The 16,957-nt window shown below is 36.1% G+C and overlaps 1 protein-coding gene across 4 annotated transcripts in view; it reads right to left on the bottom strand.

Annotated features, from left to right (window-relative positions):
• AKT3 (AKT serine/threonine kinase 3) overlaps positions 1-16,957 on the bottom strand; it is a 156,332-nt gene that overhangs the window by 67,561 nt on the left and 71,814 nt on the right. For all 4 annotated transcript variants that reach the window (XM_080586761.1, XM_080586762.1, XM_080586763.1 and 1 more), the window contains exon 3: positions 10,266-10,391. In XM_080586761.1, the coding sequence (XP_080442887.1) occupies positions 10,266-10,391 (126 nt within the window). The remainder of the gene's footprint in view (positions 1-10,265; positions 10,392-16,957) is intronic.

The raw sequence follows: 16,957 nt of genomic DNA, 5'->3' as shown, positions 1-16,957 counted from the left end.
TGTTTGTTAACTTCCTCAGTTGTAGCTTTGAAGAACGCATGGGGCTAATTTTATAACAGACGAGACTGCAAGCATTGCTTGTTCTAAGATCACCTGATCTTACCCCTACCAAAACCATCCTCTCATCTTTAATCCTATCACACTTCAATCACGTAGGTTGAAACTTTCTTTGCTGGGTGTCTGCTTAAAGCTGCACACTGCTGGAAAACACTACTTTTTGGAGATGAGACTTAAAATTTGGCAAACCAAGACCATTGATATCATTCCAGTATTCCCATGAAAATATGACACATCTGGCCATACTACCTGCAGGAGAGAGAGGAGTGCAGGGGAAATTGAGGGGAGGGTGATTGGTTTAAAAAAAAAAAAAAAAAACTTACTAAAGTACAAAATTCTTACAAATCTATGCATTGAATATAATACAGAGGCTACAGCTATCTCCTACCTCTACACCTGCTAAATGGAAAGCTTTATGTTCATAACAACTCTTGCTATCCTCAGACAGTATGATAAAGAAGCAACCTGGTTGAGGCAAAATCCAATATGGAATGATATCATACAGCAAGTGAAAGAAGAGACGTCAGGAACAAAAGAAAAAAAAAAAAAAACAAGGAACAAAGGCAGAAGAATGTAAATGGACAGGAAAAAGACTGGAACCTGTGTGGGAAAGAAAAACTAGGGGGATAAAATAAGGCTCACTCAGAAGAGCAGCATTAAATTGCAGCTAAAATGGGGAGACTGCAAGAGGGAACTACAAGTGGGAGTTAGCCAAGAGACCATAAAGTGATAATACAAATGAGCTAGCTTAGGAGGTAGGAAGGAAGGTAAAAGAAGCTGCCAGGTACAGAAAAGAGAGATGACTATGTTAGTGCAATCTGAAGGCAAAAAGATACAGAGTCAAACTTGCAGAAAATTCTGTACAATTAAAGCACATCCTCCTCGGTGCTTCGAATCGAGCCAAAGATTTTGAATTTCACCATTCATTTGCTGATTGCAAATACATACAAAAATGCATAAATTAAAATAGCATTAATTTAAGTTTGCCAACTCAAACACTCAAAAATAGGGACAAGTGGAATTAAACTTGCCTATGTCCAAATGCTATATGTAATATGGTCTTTACCTACTTACAAAGTATACTATATATAATGAATATATTATTGATATATACTTGTACGTATACGCATGTAAATCTGTATCTAATATATACATGTATTATTGGTACTACATATTATTTTTTCAGACAGTCCTCAAAGTGATATGCTTTATTAACAAGAACAAAACACTCATTTTAGCTATAGATGAATATACTGAGCTCTGTAACTAGCAAAGAGTACTTAACTCTCTCAGGTTTTAATTATAAATGATCGACATAATCAATTAAATATAATAAAAAAAATGCTGTGGCAATTGAAAAAGGCACTGAAAATATACAAACAAACAAAAAACCATTTCATTACAATTGAAAGCTATTGAAAAATAAAATCCAGGAAACCTTACCCAAGTGTTGTGGGTTTTTTTGTTTGTTTTTGTTTTTGTTTTTTTAATATATATATTCTATTAAAATTGGCTGAAGATGTAATTTCCTTGTATATGGTTAAAATTGAATATGTTCATGTCCTTACTCTCTGACACAAAGAATTTCAGAAAGAAGTGGAAGAACAACGTATTTCTTAAAGTTGTGTGCTACCCATCCTTCTGAAGTACATAAAAGTAACTGAAGTCTGCTGATATTTAGTCACCCACATGCTTCACATGCTGCTGTATACAAACGTATGGGATAAACAACATTCCTATCATGACTGCAACATGAATAAAAACTTTTGTGGATGTCTTGCACCTACAGCTAGAAAAAAAAAATCTATTAAGATGAATAAGTACTCTAATACACAGTTACTGCTAATTACCAAAATATTTTTCTACTAATTACTGGAAAAACTGTAATAGTTTTAGACAGAGAGAATAGTTTGGAAACTACAAAAGCACAGAAGAATGAGTGAAACTGGCTACTGAAAGCTGGCTCGGAAAGCTCGAGTGATAGTTGGGTCATTACCAAGAGGAGAGAACACTCTACCATAATGTCTTCAAGTTTGCTACTATACATAAACATATGTAATTAAAGGGCTGAATCTCAACTCAAAACAGTTGGAACTCTAAATTATCATTCAAAAAGATGAGTAAGCCAGTAAACAGACAGACTCAACTTTGTGTTCTTGTATGCTAGCCATCTACAACTTGGAATTACACATTTTAATCCTAAAGCGTTCTGTCTTGCTAGGATTAAACATCGGTCATGAAAATTTTCCCCTTTAATATTAGAGGAGATAAAAAACCTTGAGGGAGAACACTTGTTCAAAGCAGCAAAATACAAAATCCGTAACAGAAACTGACAATTCAGTTCCAGCAAGTCTGTGGTACTTGCTTGACCATTTTCAGATCTATCTAAAAAATGGAAAAATGAAATAGAACCAGTATGAAAAAATGCAGTGGATATTTCTCAATTATCGAGCTTTTTTTTTTTTTCCCTTAATAAATTAAAAAAAAAAAGTAAGGTACATACCAGAGGTTAACTTTCATCTCCATACCCACAAACAGTGTGACAACTCTAAAATGTTACACTTTTTCAAATAAATGCTACTATCTAAATTAAATAGTTATGCTAGTTAAACTCTCCTGAGCAACTCTAACTACAAACTGTATTTCAAAACGTTCTGTTTACTTTACACCATTCTGAACCACAGATGACAAAGTTTGCTTGAAGCTGTAATTACTCTGCAAAGCTGGGAAGCCAATTAGAGGGCCTGAAACCTGCCAGTTCCAAAAAAAAAAGCACAGATCATCTGTTCAGATTTTATTAAAAAGTTTAAAGTTTGAATTCTATAACTTTAACCATATAATCACCAGTGTTCTTTTCCTAAATGCACTCCCACAGCATAAAAAACAATAAACAAACAAACAAAAATAGAAACAACACTAATACCATATTATTATTTCATATATGGAAGTTTTCAACTTCAGCAGAATTTGTTGATATGGCTAGACAAGAATGTTAAACATAAAAGCAGCCATAAAAAAATGCACTAAAAAATGAACAGAAGGTTGCATATTTGAGAAAATATTTCTAATGCAGACTGAGTTTTAGCACAAAAGAGAACTTCCTATAATTATCATATGATATAAAAGAAATAGTACTGGACCACTGATTTCATTGTGTAGAATAAATGCATTTTTTCCATATATAGACTGATAGCTATAAACAGATATCTATATATTTGGATTATAATTGAATCCTTAATTTCTTATTCTTCTCTGGGTCTTTCCTTCAGAAGACATACACCTCACTGTCCCAACATTTGCCTATTCAGTTGCTACTCCAATGCTTTCTTTCTCATGTAGAAACACATTGCTTACAATTACTTTTTCATTATTGTTACTCTCTTTGTGCTCAGAATACTCAGTTTTCTCTAATGACCTTTTATGTTAGACAAGTAGCTGAACTAATGTACTGTTTTCATAACATTGACACAGATAAACATGTTTTTGCTCATATACGTATGAAAAGCCCTGATTTTATATATATATATATATACACACAAATATATGTGTATACACACACTTTCCCTCAGCTTGTTCCTCTCCTGACTCTCTCAGCTGTTTATCTACTCCCTAGGGTAACGCTTCTTCTCTGATGCTTTCCATAAGGCTCTGTCCTTGGTATCCTCTTTTCTCACTACATTTTGTTTATGTGCTATATTACCCATAAAGATAAGTTTGGTCACACAGAGATATATGTGAACGACATAATATCCTTTCCTTGGTCTCAACAAATGCAGTTTTCCCCTAAAAATGTCATACCCAAACTGATTATAAAAAAATAAAAATAAAAAAATCCACAGATGATTTTTCTCCATTGTCCCTTTGATCACATCATTCTTCTCTTCACATTCCTCATTTCCTACACAGCTCTAGCACGTCAGACAGTGGTAACTTTTCAACATGGACTATCCCCACAGCTTAATCTCATCCTCTTTATCACTCTTTATTCAGTATCCAAACGATCGTTCCTGCCATCCATCCTCCTCCCACTGTTCCAGTTTCAACACCATTCCTCAAAAGCATTCCTAATTTCTCTCTGTTTGCTGTACTGTTCTCCTTTAAATCCTCCTTAAAACTCTCCTTCACCATGATGTCTTAAAAAGAGGAAGGAGGGAGGGAGAACAGAAAAGAGACAAAAAAAATCTAACCTTGACAATGGATTAGTTGTTGATGTGCTGAGACCACTGCCTGTACTACAGGCTAATACTGTCTCATTGTTTTCTCATACTCCCCCCATCTGTTTGCATCCATCTGCTGTCCCTTGTTTTATATTTGGAATTTTAGTATTTTGGAGCAGGAACTGACTTTTTGTTCTGTATGGGTAGAAATCCCACTTCTGTGGTGCTTGGCTCATGACTAGGACTTGTATGTGCTTCGATGCTACAACAACATATATGACTGCATAACAAACACACATACAAATAATATTTTATATATATATATATATATATGTATTTCCTGAAGCTGAAAAAGATCGCCTTTGATGCACTTCATCATACTGGAGAAGTTTATTTCCACCACTCCAAAAAGCACTGAAGTAGCATCCACACCCTTCTATCATGACAACTAGCTTGCTAGTCACCCTTTCATGCAAAGAGAGAGAATGAAAATGAGAGATTTCTATATCTTATTGTTGAGCTTTACCCGGGGTTTTGCTTGTTATCACAGGAAGTAATAACATTATACATCCCTCTGTCTTTCATACAAACACCTCAATTTCATTTATGCAACTGGGTGTATCACAACAGGATAAAAACTCTCAGACTTGCCAATACACTTCAACTTTGACATGCCATGCTTATACCAGGCCCTATTTAAAGATAATTGGGGACTACATAACAGTAAACTACTGTCTGAGAATGCACCGTCCATTAAAATGGAAGGATAAAATCAAGGAACCCATTTTCATTCACTACCCATGCCAGCAACTAAATCCAAGCTTCTAAGTCAAATGACAGAATACCAACTATGCCACCTAGAAACCATTCATAAGGTAATAGGAAAGCCTCCCAAAGAAAATTACTGGTCCAGTTTTCCAGAAAGATGAGCAGAGGCCCATCTAACACAGTAATATTGGTTATACACAGTAGATTTGAATTTGAATTTCCATAAACACATTTGCTTATGCAGTAAACTACATATACATTGCCTTTTTCTCCCCATAAATATTTTCAGTGTTGAATGAACATTATTTATTCAATTGTACCATTATTACTTGGAATTAAATTTGTACTGTAATTATAAGTAACTAGTTACATGTGTATCTGTGGGCTCATGTCACCCAATGTTGCGACAACTAAAAACACCTGGGACTTCAAAATTAAATCTCATTGAAAAGTTAACTGTGGAGTTGCTGGTACAGAAAGTCATGTCTAATGGCAAAGTATTTGCATGCATAAGTTGATCTCACCTAAAGCATGTTTTATGTTTTTTTTTTCCTGTTCATTTCCTAACACCATTCCCCTAAAACATTTCAATCCTCATGTTTTGAAGATTTTTTAATCCCCAAAATAATAAACCTTGTCTCTGGCCCATTGAAAAGGTTAAGACTAGTGAAAAATAGTACAGATTCTCCATTTAGAGTAGCCAGTGTTCATCAATAATAATTTCCTCAGAAGAAAAAAAAATAAGAAAAACATGTTATAAATGGATACCTTCTCACAATAACTAGAATTTATTTCACCTTCACTATTTCTTTTCAAAGGCAAGAAGGGTAGCTGTACCACAGAGTGCTTAGAAAGCAAAATCTTTCAAGATACCATAGAAATTCCAGGTGACATCACTTTTGGCCAAAGCTCAAAGGCTACTTCAACGGGACACATCTCCTTCCAATTATTCTCCGCAAGAAGATCAAAATGAAGGCAAAGGGCCAATTCTTAGAGATACCTCATCCCAAATGTACTATGTGATTACTTACATATTCATTGCATGTGTGAGAAGTGGTTTTGTTTTATTTATTTATTTATTTATAACAGTAAGGCCACAAAAGCTCCTTAAGGAGGATTGGAAACAACCGCCTCTTCTTCCTCACTCTGCTCTCCCTAATAACGATGACCATCAAAGACCAAGGTGGTTTACACAAAGCAGTATTGATTCTGCTTCAGCAGGACTGGACCACTTAAAAACAGTATTGTGCGACCATGCTGTTCTTTTTGGGGACTACTGAGGGTATAAATCCTGTCATGCTATACAGCTGGAGTAGTAGTTTTGTTCAAAAAATAATGGAGTTTTAAAAGACAGGGCATTTTTTTAGGCCCTTGCCTATACAGAGAAGCTTCAGCAATCAAATCAAAATTATTTTTAAACTGGTTCTGACTGCATAAATGCCTAAGCAAAAGCAATTTAAATTAACATATTTTATTTTGCAGTTGAGGTGGGCTAGGAATGCACACCCACTCAGTTACCATGACTCAGTCAATCAGCAGTGTCTCTTCAAACTACAATAACTTCATTACTTGCAACTGCTTGTCTATACCTGAAATGAGCTAAGCTGATTTTGAACTAGTCAGTTCAAGTAAGCTTATACTTCTGAGGTTACCTCCCAAAAAACAGCATCAATCAGCATTAAGTTTCCACACTGAATTTCCCACCTCATTTATCTTCCAGTGTATGGCTAAATACCATGGCACGATTCTTAGTGAGTCTAAGTGTCAGGGGATGAGCATTAAGAACTGAAAGCATACCTCAAAAGCACAGCTCTCTCTGAACTCAGGTGTTAAAAAAAAAAAAAAAAAAAAAAAAAAAAAAAAAAAAAAAGAGGCTCTGTTTGGTGCAAAATAAGCTGGCTTCACAGAGTGATTCCTACACACCACCCGGTGTTACAAGACTTTGGACTTTGTTCTCCCCACCACAACCCCGTGGCAACTCAGTGGATGTGGCGCAGGGTGCTCCTGCTGACATTTGCCCGTGCCCGAGGAGAGCTGGGGAGCAGCTGCCATGGGGAGGCCAAGCCCCTGATCGGGAGCCTCAGGGCACAGCCAGCGACGGGCCAGTCCCATACCTACCCGCAGGGCTCAGCTCCATCCAGCCCCGGTCCGTCATGCCCCTCATTCGACTCCATCCTGCCTCCAGGGACCCACCGCCATTTCGGGCCCATACGGTTTCCCTGCCTTTTGAGCAGACAACCACAGGCTGAGGAGCATGTGCTGCCTCGGGCTCTCCCTGTCTACAGAGAGCTTCTACCTGTTCAAGTGCTGTGTCCTCATGCCTTCCCCTCTATTTCCTCCCCAGCCACTCCAAGGAAAAGAAATGCTATCCAAACACTCCATCCTATGACAAAATAACACCTGATGAGAAAGGCACTATGAATAAAGGCATATTCAGTCCTGGAAGCACTGTTAGCAGGATATAAAATAGTTTTGTTCTCAGGCCTTCCTCTTACTCACAGGATTCCTGAGGGAATACCCTGGCTACACAGCATCAAGGAGAGAAAAGTGCTAAGTGTTGGGCTCTGGCTCTTTTCTTACAGTTATCTTGGAAAAAATCAGGAAGCAACTATAGGGAAAACAATACTACATCTGGGAAAGTCTTTTGCAAGAGAGGAAGGGGGCCACACTGCTGGGAAAATATCTATGTGATCAAAGTAACTGGTTTGACAGAGTGGATATAGTTTTAAACTACAGAACAAGTATCATACAAAGCAGAGCAGTACAAACTTTCCAGTGTTCAACTCCAACAGTACAAGGAAAATAATACCACAGCCTTGGCCTTTTCTGCTTAAATAACAAGCTGTAACTTAGAGCCAAAGATGTCTATCATTTGGAGAGCAAAAAGTAGACTGAGACCACACTCACTTTACAGATAGCTACAAAGATTACATGAAGATAGGACTATAAAGACATATCTTTAAGTCCCTGCCAACCTAATCAAGATGGTATTAACAGTGATCTCACACTCCATCTGCCTGGCTAGTAATTTATGAAAAACGTACTTCACTATTACAGGAAAAATATGTTGTACTGCTTGCGGCCACAAACCTACTGCAACAGCTCAGGAACTTACAGATCGGAGGCCATGAGACCAGTTCTTGACATTTACCAAGTACTGCAGATGAGATCCGATTCATTCACATAGCGTTACTGTTTTTGTTTGTTTGCCCTATTGATCTCATCTTCAGACAGATAAAATAGGTGAACAAAAACTTACAGTCTTTTGCAATTCAGAGCGTAATATCATACTGCCTTATATTTTCAGCTTTTCCATGTCGTGTAATTTTGCACTTCTTATTCAAAATCAAACAGAATCTATTTAATTAAAACCAAGTTAAAAACTGGAATCTTATCCAAGAATTCTGATTCTAGAAAATGTTTTGTTTGTCACATTGTGACCTCCGTATAGGTACTTCACTTAGATTTTATAGGATTATTTTTGTGAGTGAAAACATCTCTCTATTCTTGCCCTGATCAGCAGCCATTTCTGATTAAACTACTGCTTTTCCTGCCAGAAAACAGAAAAACCCATCTTGCTTACCGAAACTGTATTTTGCAAGATGCAGAAAGGACTCCCTGCTCACTGCTCCTCCCCCCCCCTCCATTTTTTTTGAGGGGGAAACAATAAGAAATCTTCCAATTCCCATCAAAACAAGGTTTAGTGGCAGCATTCTAATATCAGCATTACATAAGTTGACCTCTGGGTATCAGGACAGAAAAATCAACACCAGTCAATCAACTTGGCAACACTACTATTTGGATCATCATTCTCGTTGAAATAGCAAAGGAAGACTAGAAATGCAATGAAGAGCATGGTAAAGCAGGACATTAAAAAAAAAAAAAGAAAAAAAAAAAAACTTCAGTACTTCTACAAGTGCTCTTTGTGCTGGGTATAGAGCAAGAAGTATCTAAGAAATTACTAACTGCTACAAATGACTGGGTTAGTACATTCAGTAGAATAACTAAAGAATAATGGCCTATGACTTAGTCAATGCTAGGTCTACCCACTCATATGAACAACATAAAGGCATTATTGTTTTTGTTTGTTTGCTTTTACTAGATAGCAACAAGGTAAAATGAGCCTCTAATATTATTAAAAAGCTTGTATACTCAATATCATTTCGAAGACTTCTGTCACAATCAGAATATGCAAGGTTTTCCTCTTCTGGTTGTAGAACAAGATGTGGGCTTGGAACACAAGATGATTTCTTTAACAACAAAATGTGCAAATTACTTTGTATACACCAGCTGAATCAATCTCAAGAACAATTCTACCAAGAAAAGAGGCAAATTCAGTCTCAGTAGAATTTGTTCCACCTTCAGCAATGCAGAGGAAGGGTATCCAGATTCCCTAAGTACACATGTTCTTGTGACTCCAGTACTCCCCTATAGAATCAAATGCTGCTATTTATTGTATTGCAGTATGCTAAAAACATTTTCAAAAAAGTTGACTAAGTTTTCTAGTGTTCTTTTGAAAGTTTCTAGCTATGATATACACAACGGTTATATTCAGGGAGATTTTTTTGCCTGATTAGTTTAGCTCCACAAATACTTTCATTTCTGTTCAGAAACATTCTTCTATCAATCTCACTTTGCCAGAAAAAAAAAAAAAAGATAAACCTACAAATTGATCTCTTAGAAACATTCTTGGAAAAGAAGAAATCACAATGTCTTCACTTTACCCAACAGATACATACTTCATAGCTTTGCTAATATATGCAAATTGTCTGATTGCTCAAAATTACTGATTAACCAGGCTGGAGAGCTGATTACCTGATTATCCAAGAGATAAATAATTTAGCATGATTTTGTGCCATTTGACAGTCTAGATAATTTTCTAATTAATTTGAGTTTTCAAGTGAATTCAGGGATACTACCAAAAAAAGAAAAAATGAGGTCACTGATCTGAATACAGGTAAGCTTTCCAAGGATTTTCTTCTTACAGCAATCATTTCTCAAATGTTACTGTTAGTTACAGACACCTCAGACAGAAAAGAAAATAAAGATAAAAATTGACGACTTAGATTTAAAAAAATATTCAAAAACCAACCCATGGTAAAATTTTTAATGCCATCTGTAAAAATATCCTGTAGAGCTGGACATGAGATTAGGGAGGAACTAGCATGACGTGTGGCATCAAACTTGCACTGTTACCAACAAATTCTGACCTCCACATGAAGCAATATGTAACAGATATTTTGTCAATATGCTGAGAGAATAATAAATACTGGAAATACATACTTGCCACTGAAAAGTTGTTGAGTGGATATGGCAGATCCACATCCTGGGGCTTCTCCTTATAGCCTATGAAAGAGCCATCTGTCTTTAGCAGGAAATATCTTGGCCGCCAATTTTTTATATATTCTCCTAAAGGAGAAAAAAAAATGTTCATTAGTACTGTAGAAAAAAAAAAAAAAACCTTTGATATTAAAAAAACATAACATATCATCAGTGTCTAACATTAATTATACCAAAATCTTTTCAGATGTTTTCAATTTACAAAGGAAACTTTAACTCCCTCCAAAAGAAGAGAAAATGGAATTGCAATGGTAAGCCTGGGCTATAGAATAATGCCTCTGTAATAAGGAGCTACAAGCACTATACAGTAATACTCTATAAACCTAGATTTTATTATACTATAGTCTTCCAAATCCTATATCTTCACACCTGTAAACAGTCTGAAATTTGATACAGGTGAAAATAAGTGCTACAGCTCAACTTTTAACAAAAAAATGAAATCTCAACTACTACGAGGTAGAGCATTCACTCTGCTGAGGCAAAAAACATTAAGTTCCTTAAAATATAATCTATCAGCAAGAAGACTGGGGGTAATGAAGAATGTACACAAAGCATACTTAACAAGTATACTTGAAAGCAAAAGGAATATATAAAGAAGAAAAAGCAGAAGCCAGTAACCTTTTACAAGGTAAGCCTACCAATAAACCCATCACCTCCACTTTCTTCCTACCCCAGTCTGAGCAGAAGGTTCTGCAAGCCATGAGGTATTCATTCAGAAACAGCAGTGTAAACAGCAGGACAGCACAGAGGTGGTACCTTAATCAGTGTCCTTTATTTGCTATTTAAGGGTGAAAAATCTCTTTAATATTGCAATATTTTATAATGCCACATCAAAATCTCAGCAACAACTTCATTTTTAATGTGTGATTACTCAGGTAAATACAGGTGCATTTAGATGAGCCCAACTTTCCATATCTTTTATTTCTTTCAACTCTGCAAAGCAAATAATATACGTACAAGCATCTAGTAAGACTTTAAATAAGCCACTGTTTCATCATTACACAAGAGAACATTTTAAGAAAAAAAGTGTATGTACCAACACAGAATTTCCAAATGTCCTTAGAAGTTGCCACTTATTACACACTTGTAAGCTGCATGCTAAAATACTGCTCTGAGACTCTTAAGATTACAGCAATGTCACAGTGAAATAAGAATCATGACCTACTCATACTAACTTAAAAAACACAATTTCAAGTTCATAAAGGCTGAAACTTAAAAATTATTTCAATTTTTCAGTTTGCAAAATGCTCAGAACTGACTACAATCCAGGGGCTGCACTGTCCCTGCACTAAACTCAGTCCTTGAGTAGTGCTTAAGCACCTCAGCAACATGCTAACTGTAGCTACACAGCTTTTACACAATTCAGAGGTCAGACAGAAATTTACACCCATCTGACACTGAGATTGCTCCATTAGAGGCTAATCTATGTTTCCTGGCCCTCAGTAGCAAAACTCTTAGCTATTCATATCTCTGGATAGCAGGGCACCCGCTTGGTTTTGTTATCTAGAGATTTTCATGTAAGTAGAAAGAAAACTGAAAAAGTTCAAAGCGTTACTTAATTTGACCAAAAAATAGAGCAGATATACAGCACTAATTACATTTGTATTGACCCAAAGCTTTCTATCTTAAATCTTTGGTGCTAGTTCAGCTGGGAACATCCACACTGATACTGCTGGTCTAAATTGGTTTCAGAATGGGAAATCCCTGCTCGAATAAAAGCAAGCCAAAAAACAAACAAACAAACAAAACAAACAAACAAAAACCACCAAAACACACAACAAAAGTGCAAAAACTGTATCATTACACAAAAAGGTGAAGATGTTTCTTGAATTAAGTTTGCTGAATACTTGAAAACAAGATAATCATAGGCCTAAGGAAAAGTATGACTCTAAGAACATTTAAAATATGTTCCATGAAATACATGTTCCATTTTTTGCTGAAATCTGCCTGGACTCAAGAATTGAAGCCAAAACAAAACCTTACATATCAGTTCATCCAGTATGAGTTTTAAAAATATTAGCAACCTGGTCACTTCCTTAAAGCTGAGCAGATCATAATGACAATCTTCTGTAAGGTTCTCATACACTACATCTTACTTGCTTCTAGGAGACTGCTATGACAGACAGTGCCCCTGTTAGTTGATTTAAAACCTATCAAGATCTTATTCTTCTCTGGAAGGTGCATTCACTGGGAGGCAGGTGGCTAATAGAAGAAGACTTGTTCAAGGGCAGCATCCAATAAGGACAGAACACCAGTACACCCAAGCCAGCTCAAAGGTTCAGGTTTCAAAGAAAGTCCTGCTTTCTGTGAGGAAGAAACTGGACAGGGAGATAAGCAGACTGGACTCTAAGAATTAGGGATGACAAGGTAAGAACACTAGTCACCTCAAGAAAAAACAGAAACCATCGCTTACTTGCATGCACATGCTCTTAAGAGATGCAGCGCATACTTCTCTGATCACTTACTCCTTTCTCTTCTTAGGGCAACATTTAAGATCGCATTTAGCTTCTGCTAGGCACTCAAAGTCTCTTAATCAGAAGACTGAACAGATTTTTGATCATCTAGTCAGTTTTACAGTTGACACCCTACCTAGAGAAAAACTGTTAAAAGAGCCTACTACTTCCAAGCTTTTTTGAAGAGAGTTAGGCACTTTGGACAAAAGCTAATCACAGGAATATATAAATAATTGAATGACAAATAAGTACCAGCTTATCCATGAGCATAACTGTACCTCTGTCTTCACCCTGCAAACTATAGCCAGACACAGGACACACAGTTTAAAAGCAATAGCTATAGCTTCATAAGGATCCTGTATATTTCTTTCACAGAGATTTTTCTTTGAAGAATGTTTCTCCTAAATGGTTCCCAAAGATGAATCACAGTAACACCCCTTTTTCAGGGCATCTGTACAAACTCATGCACATACACAAATATATAACCCCTTTTTTCCTTGAAATGACCAATATTCCAATCCCTCTTCAACACCTATACAGGAATATTTATCATCTGCCTTTTATTTATTTTGTAATTTAATTAACAAATGGGTGAAGACTTTTGAACAATAAAGTAAACAGTGCTATCAGTAAGCAGTTCACTTAACTGCTGAAGTGGTTTAATGGCTCTCAAGATGCACTCTAGGTGCTCTCTTATAACCACATTCCTTCTATAGGATCTGCTTAATGATAGAAAAACATTTTAGTCCATACTTCTTAACAGACATGTTTAATGGACTGTTTTGAAAGAGAGAAATCCTCCATACAAAAAGAAGAAGGAAAAAAAAAAAAACACAAGACAACAACAATAAGAAACCCAACACTGAAACACAACAGAGTAATTTGGAAAGAAAAAACACTTTCATGACTTCTACCTTACCAGCCCAAATAAAACAAAAACATCTTTCACAGTTTAAGCAGTATTTAATTACTTTAAATATGTCTGGGGTGTACGTTTAACAAGTACCTCAACAAAAAACAAACAACAGGAAGTTTACATCTGGAAAGTCAGTAATTCAAGTGAAAAGACATTCCAGGAGAAAGGAGTCCACACAGGATAACCAACACACAAGACAGCCTGACAATTTAATGAAATGTAGCTGTGGTATTTAAAAAAGCAGTGGATCTGCCATAGAGAATTAATCAGTTTGTACCCGACTTCCTGCTGAGTTAATGTAAGCTAAATTATTATTTTGCTTAAATTTACACCCTTCTAAGTTGAAAAACATGTACTCATAGAATCTATTTATTAGACTGTAAGAAGAGGTCTCTAATTTCAACCACCGCAGCAAAGAAAGCCAAGTAATACATACATGTTTTTAATTCTAGTCAAAGTTTTTAAAGCTGCTTGAGAGAAGAGGCACTAAAATGCATATATCAAATATGTACAGACAATAAATACATATGCACAATACAAATTTAGAATCAGGTTTAGGTTGTTGGGGTGTGCTTTTTTAATAACTACTGGCAGAATACACCCCAAAGAGGAAATAATACAGCAGAGCATTCTTGAGGTACATGAAAATACAATCTGATCTTCGTGCAAAAAGCACTAATAAATACACTGGATAACAACAATAACAAAGAATGCTTAAAGAAGGTTTGTTCAGAACATGACCCTTGCAGCTAGCTCTGTACTCGCCTACTGCAACTATAATGATTTTTCTTTTTGGCCTTTGACAAATAGTATCAAGAATCCTGCCTTCAGGACATTTCAGAAAATATGTTTATTCTAGTGATGCAATGTTTGTAGTTTTGATACTGTGGAGGAGCTTCACAAAGAAGCGTTTTCTAAGAAACCATGTGAGTGTTCAACAAACCCACATCAGATTAAGTATATCACTCCAAGTTTGCAATTTTTTCACTTCACCTCAGGACTCAAATCGTCTCTTCAAACACACACTTCAAGTCACACACTTCAAGTCACATTCAATGGTTGCAGTTTTTAGCCTCATCCATTTGTAATCCCTAGCATATGGAAACTTAGAAATTCTTGAAAACTTATTTAGTAAAGCCAAATTAATCTCATTATTAAAAAAAAAAAACTGTAAGTTTTAAAAGATCACTTTTGCAAAACATCTACATTTTTTAATATGTAAATGGTTTTAGAGGTGTGAAGGAAATGTCTTTAATATACAGTGCTGATAAGCAACAGAAACCTGAGTTCAAAAATTTGCTTCCTTAAAAGAAGCAACAGCTGCCACACAGACATAAGTGAGATTTAAGGGAAGGGAAAAAAAAACCCAAGCCCTCCAAGCAGAGAACACCAAAAATCTGCCTCTCGTCTGTGTCATCAATTTACAAAAATGGCTTTAACAGAAATAATATACAAATATGGTTCTCCCCTCCTTTTTTTTTCTTTTTTTTTCCCTTTAAGAGGCACTTCTGTGTTAAATCAGACTGTAGTTCCCCTGTACTAGCATTTAATAAACAGTTGGGGAAAAAAAAGTGAATGTCTAAGAACAAAATTATAGTAAATAAACTTTAAAAAAAATAACTGTTGGCATATGCAGTTTTTCTTTAAAAGAAACAACTGTAATTAATGCCTGGTCAAGTAAAATATCAGAAGTAATGCCAGTGGTTCTGAGATTGAATTTACTTACCTTGGCCCTCTGAGGGCAGTGTTACCTAACGCACGATTAGAAGCAGCAGTAGACTATTTGACTAAGTCTGTAGACACTAGTAAATGTAAAGTGCTCCTGTTTAATATTTACTCACTTGTGATTTCATGACAACAAATTTGCAACACAGTTCAAAGCTATTGTAAAAAAGAAATGTTTTAAAAAGCTAAAAGGTATACCTGTCCTCATAATTCAATATATGCTCTTCAATACAATGTGTGCAACTATACCATCATGCAAAAGGTTTGACAAAAATCTTACTGCACACCAAAAAATTAAGTGAAACTGTATTTTTTTCGAACATGCATTGGCATATAATAAAAAAAAGTTTTTAAAATGCTAACTCCTAAGAATTTTCCAGCACTTCAAAGAAGAGCAGAATTTGGAACTAACGTTTTTTGATTCTGTCTTTTATACCACAAGACAATGATTATTTATTCATGCTGTTTTCCCACAGTTCCCAGTTCACTAAGTGACATTTTGAGCACATCTGTACTTACATTAGACAAATGAATTTTTTCAGTCACAACTAGGAAATAGTATATAGCATTTCATGCTATACATGGGCATCAGCGTATACCACAGCTAAGCTTCCATTAAACTTCCTACAAACTGGGGAATGGTTCCAAACATGATGTTTGGATACCAGCGTAAGCAAAACGCCATGATATGGACAGTTAAGGGCACTTGAACTTTTATATGACATCTCAACAACCCAGTGAAGTTACAAAGACTGGTCAATTTATGCTCCGCTCTTCACAGCTGTGTGGTGAGAAACCTGTGGAAGCTATACGGATGCTATGATTTTGCATAATGCAGGCTTAGGAACATGCTCTAGAAGTTACTCATCTGAGCAAGAGAAGAAGAAAGCAGACACAACGCTCTCCCTCATGCCAGCCAAGATGTACTGAAGAGCTGGCAAACAAAAGGACCATTTTTTCTGAAGCGACAGTAGGTTGTGATCAAAATTAAGGACTGCTACAGGTAAGGCAGGCAAGTTCCAAGCAGAGATGGAGTCACCACATAGGGTGGAGGCACTAAGAAATTATCCGTGGTCTCAGTGTACTTCTCTGCACATACAGGTACAGGAAGAACTGAGTTTCTCAGTGGGAAGTTCTTCCCTGCTTCTGTTTCTGAGTTTGCTTCCTCTCAGGTTCTGAATGCAACCTACAAAAGTGAGAGGTTGACTAGAGCTCAAATCACCACGCACCCTCATCATCTCATTACAACTACTGGAGTGAGTCAGTGTCCTGTCTTGTATAAATGCAACCTTACTTCAGCTTCTGTTTTTTATTCAAACCTTTCCTGTTGCATTAATAATCGTTTCTTTAAAATATATAAAAATCAAGAGGAAAATATTCTGTAAAAGACAGACATGCCACTATTCAAATGGCAAGCAGTTTTCTAAATGGGTATCTAAAAATTACCGATGTGTTTTGGCATCTCATGGAAAATAAGCAGTAGCAATTCATACTCAATTTTGATATGCACAAAATTTTGTCCTTTTAGAAATCTGTACCAG

The sequence above is a fragment of the Anser brachyrhynchus genome (genome assembly GCF_964034855.1).
Source record: "Anser brachyrhynchus genome assembly, chromosome: 3".
In the NCBI taxonomy this organism is placed as follows: domain Eukaryota; kingdom Metazoa; phylum Chordata; class Aves; order Anseriformes; family Anatidae; genus Anser; species Anser brachyrhynchus.
The sequence above is the reverse complement of the archived record's forward strand: the minus strand, read 5'-3'. Positions and strand labels throughout refer to the sequence as shown.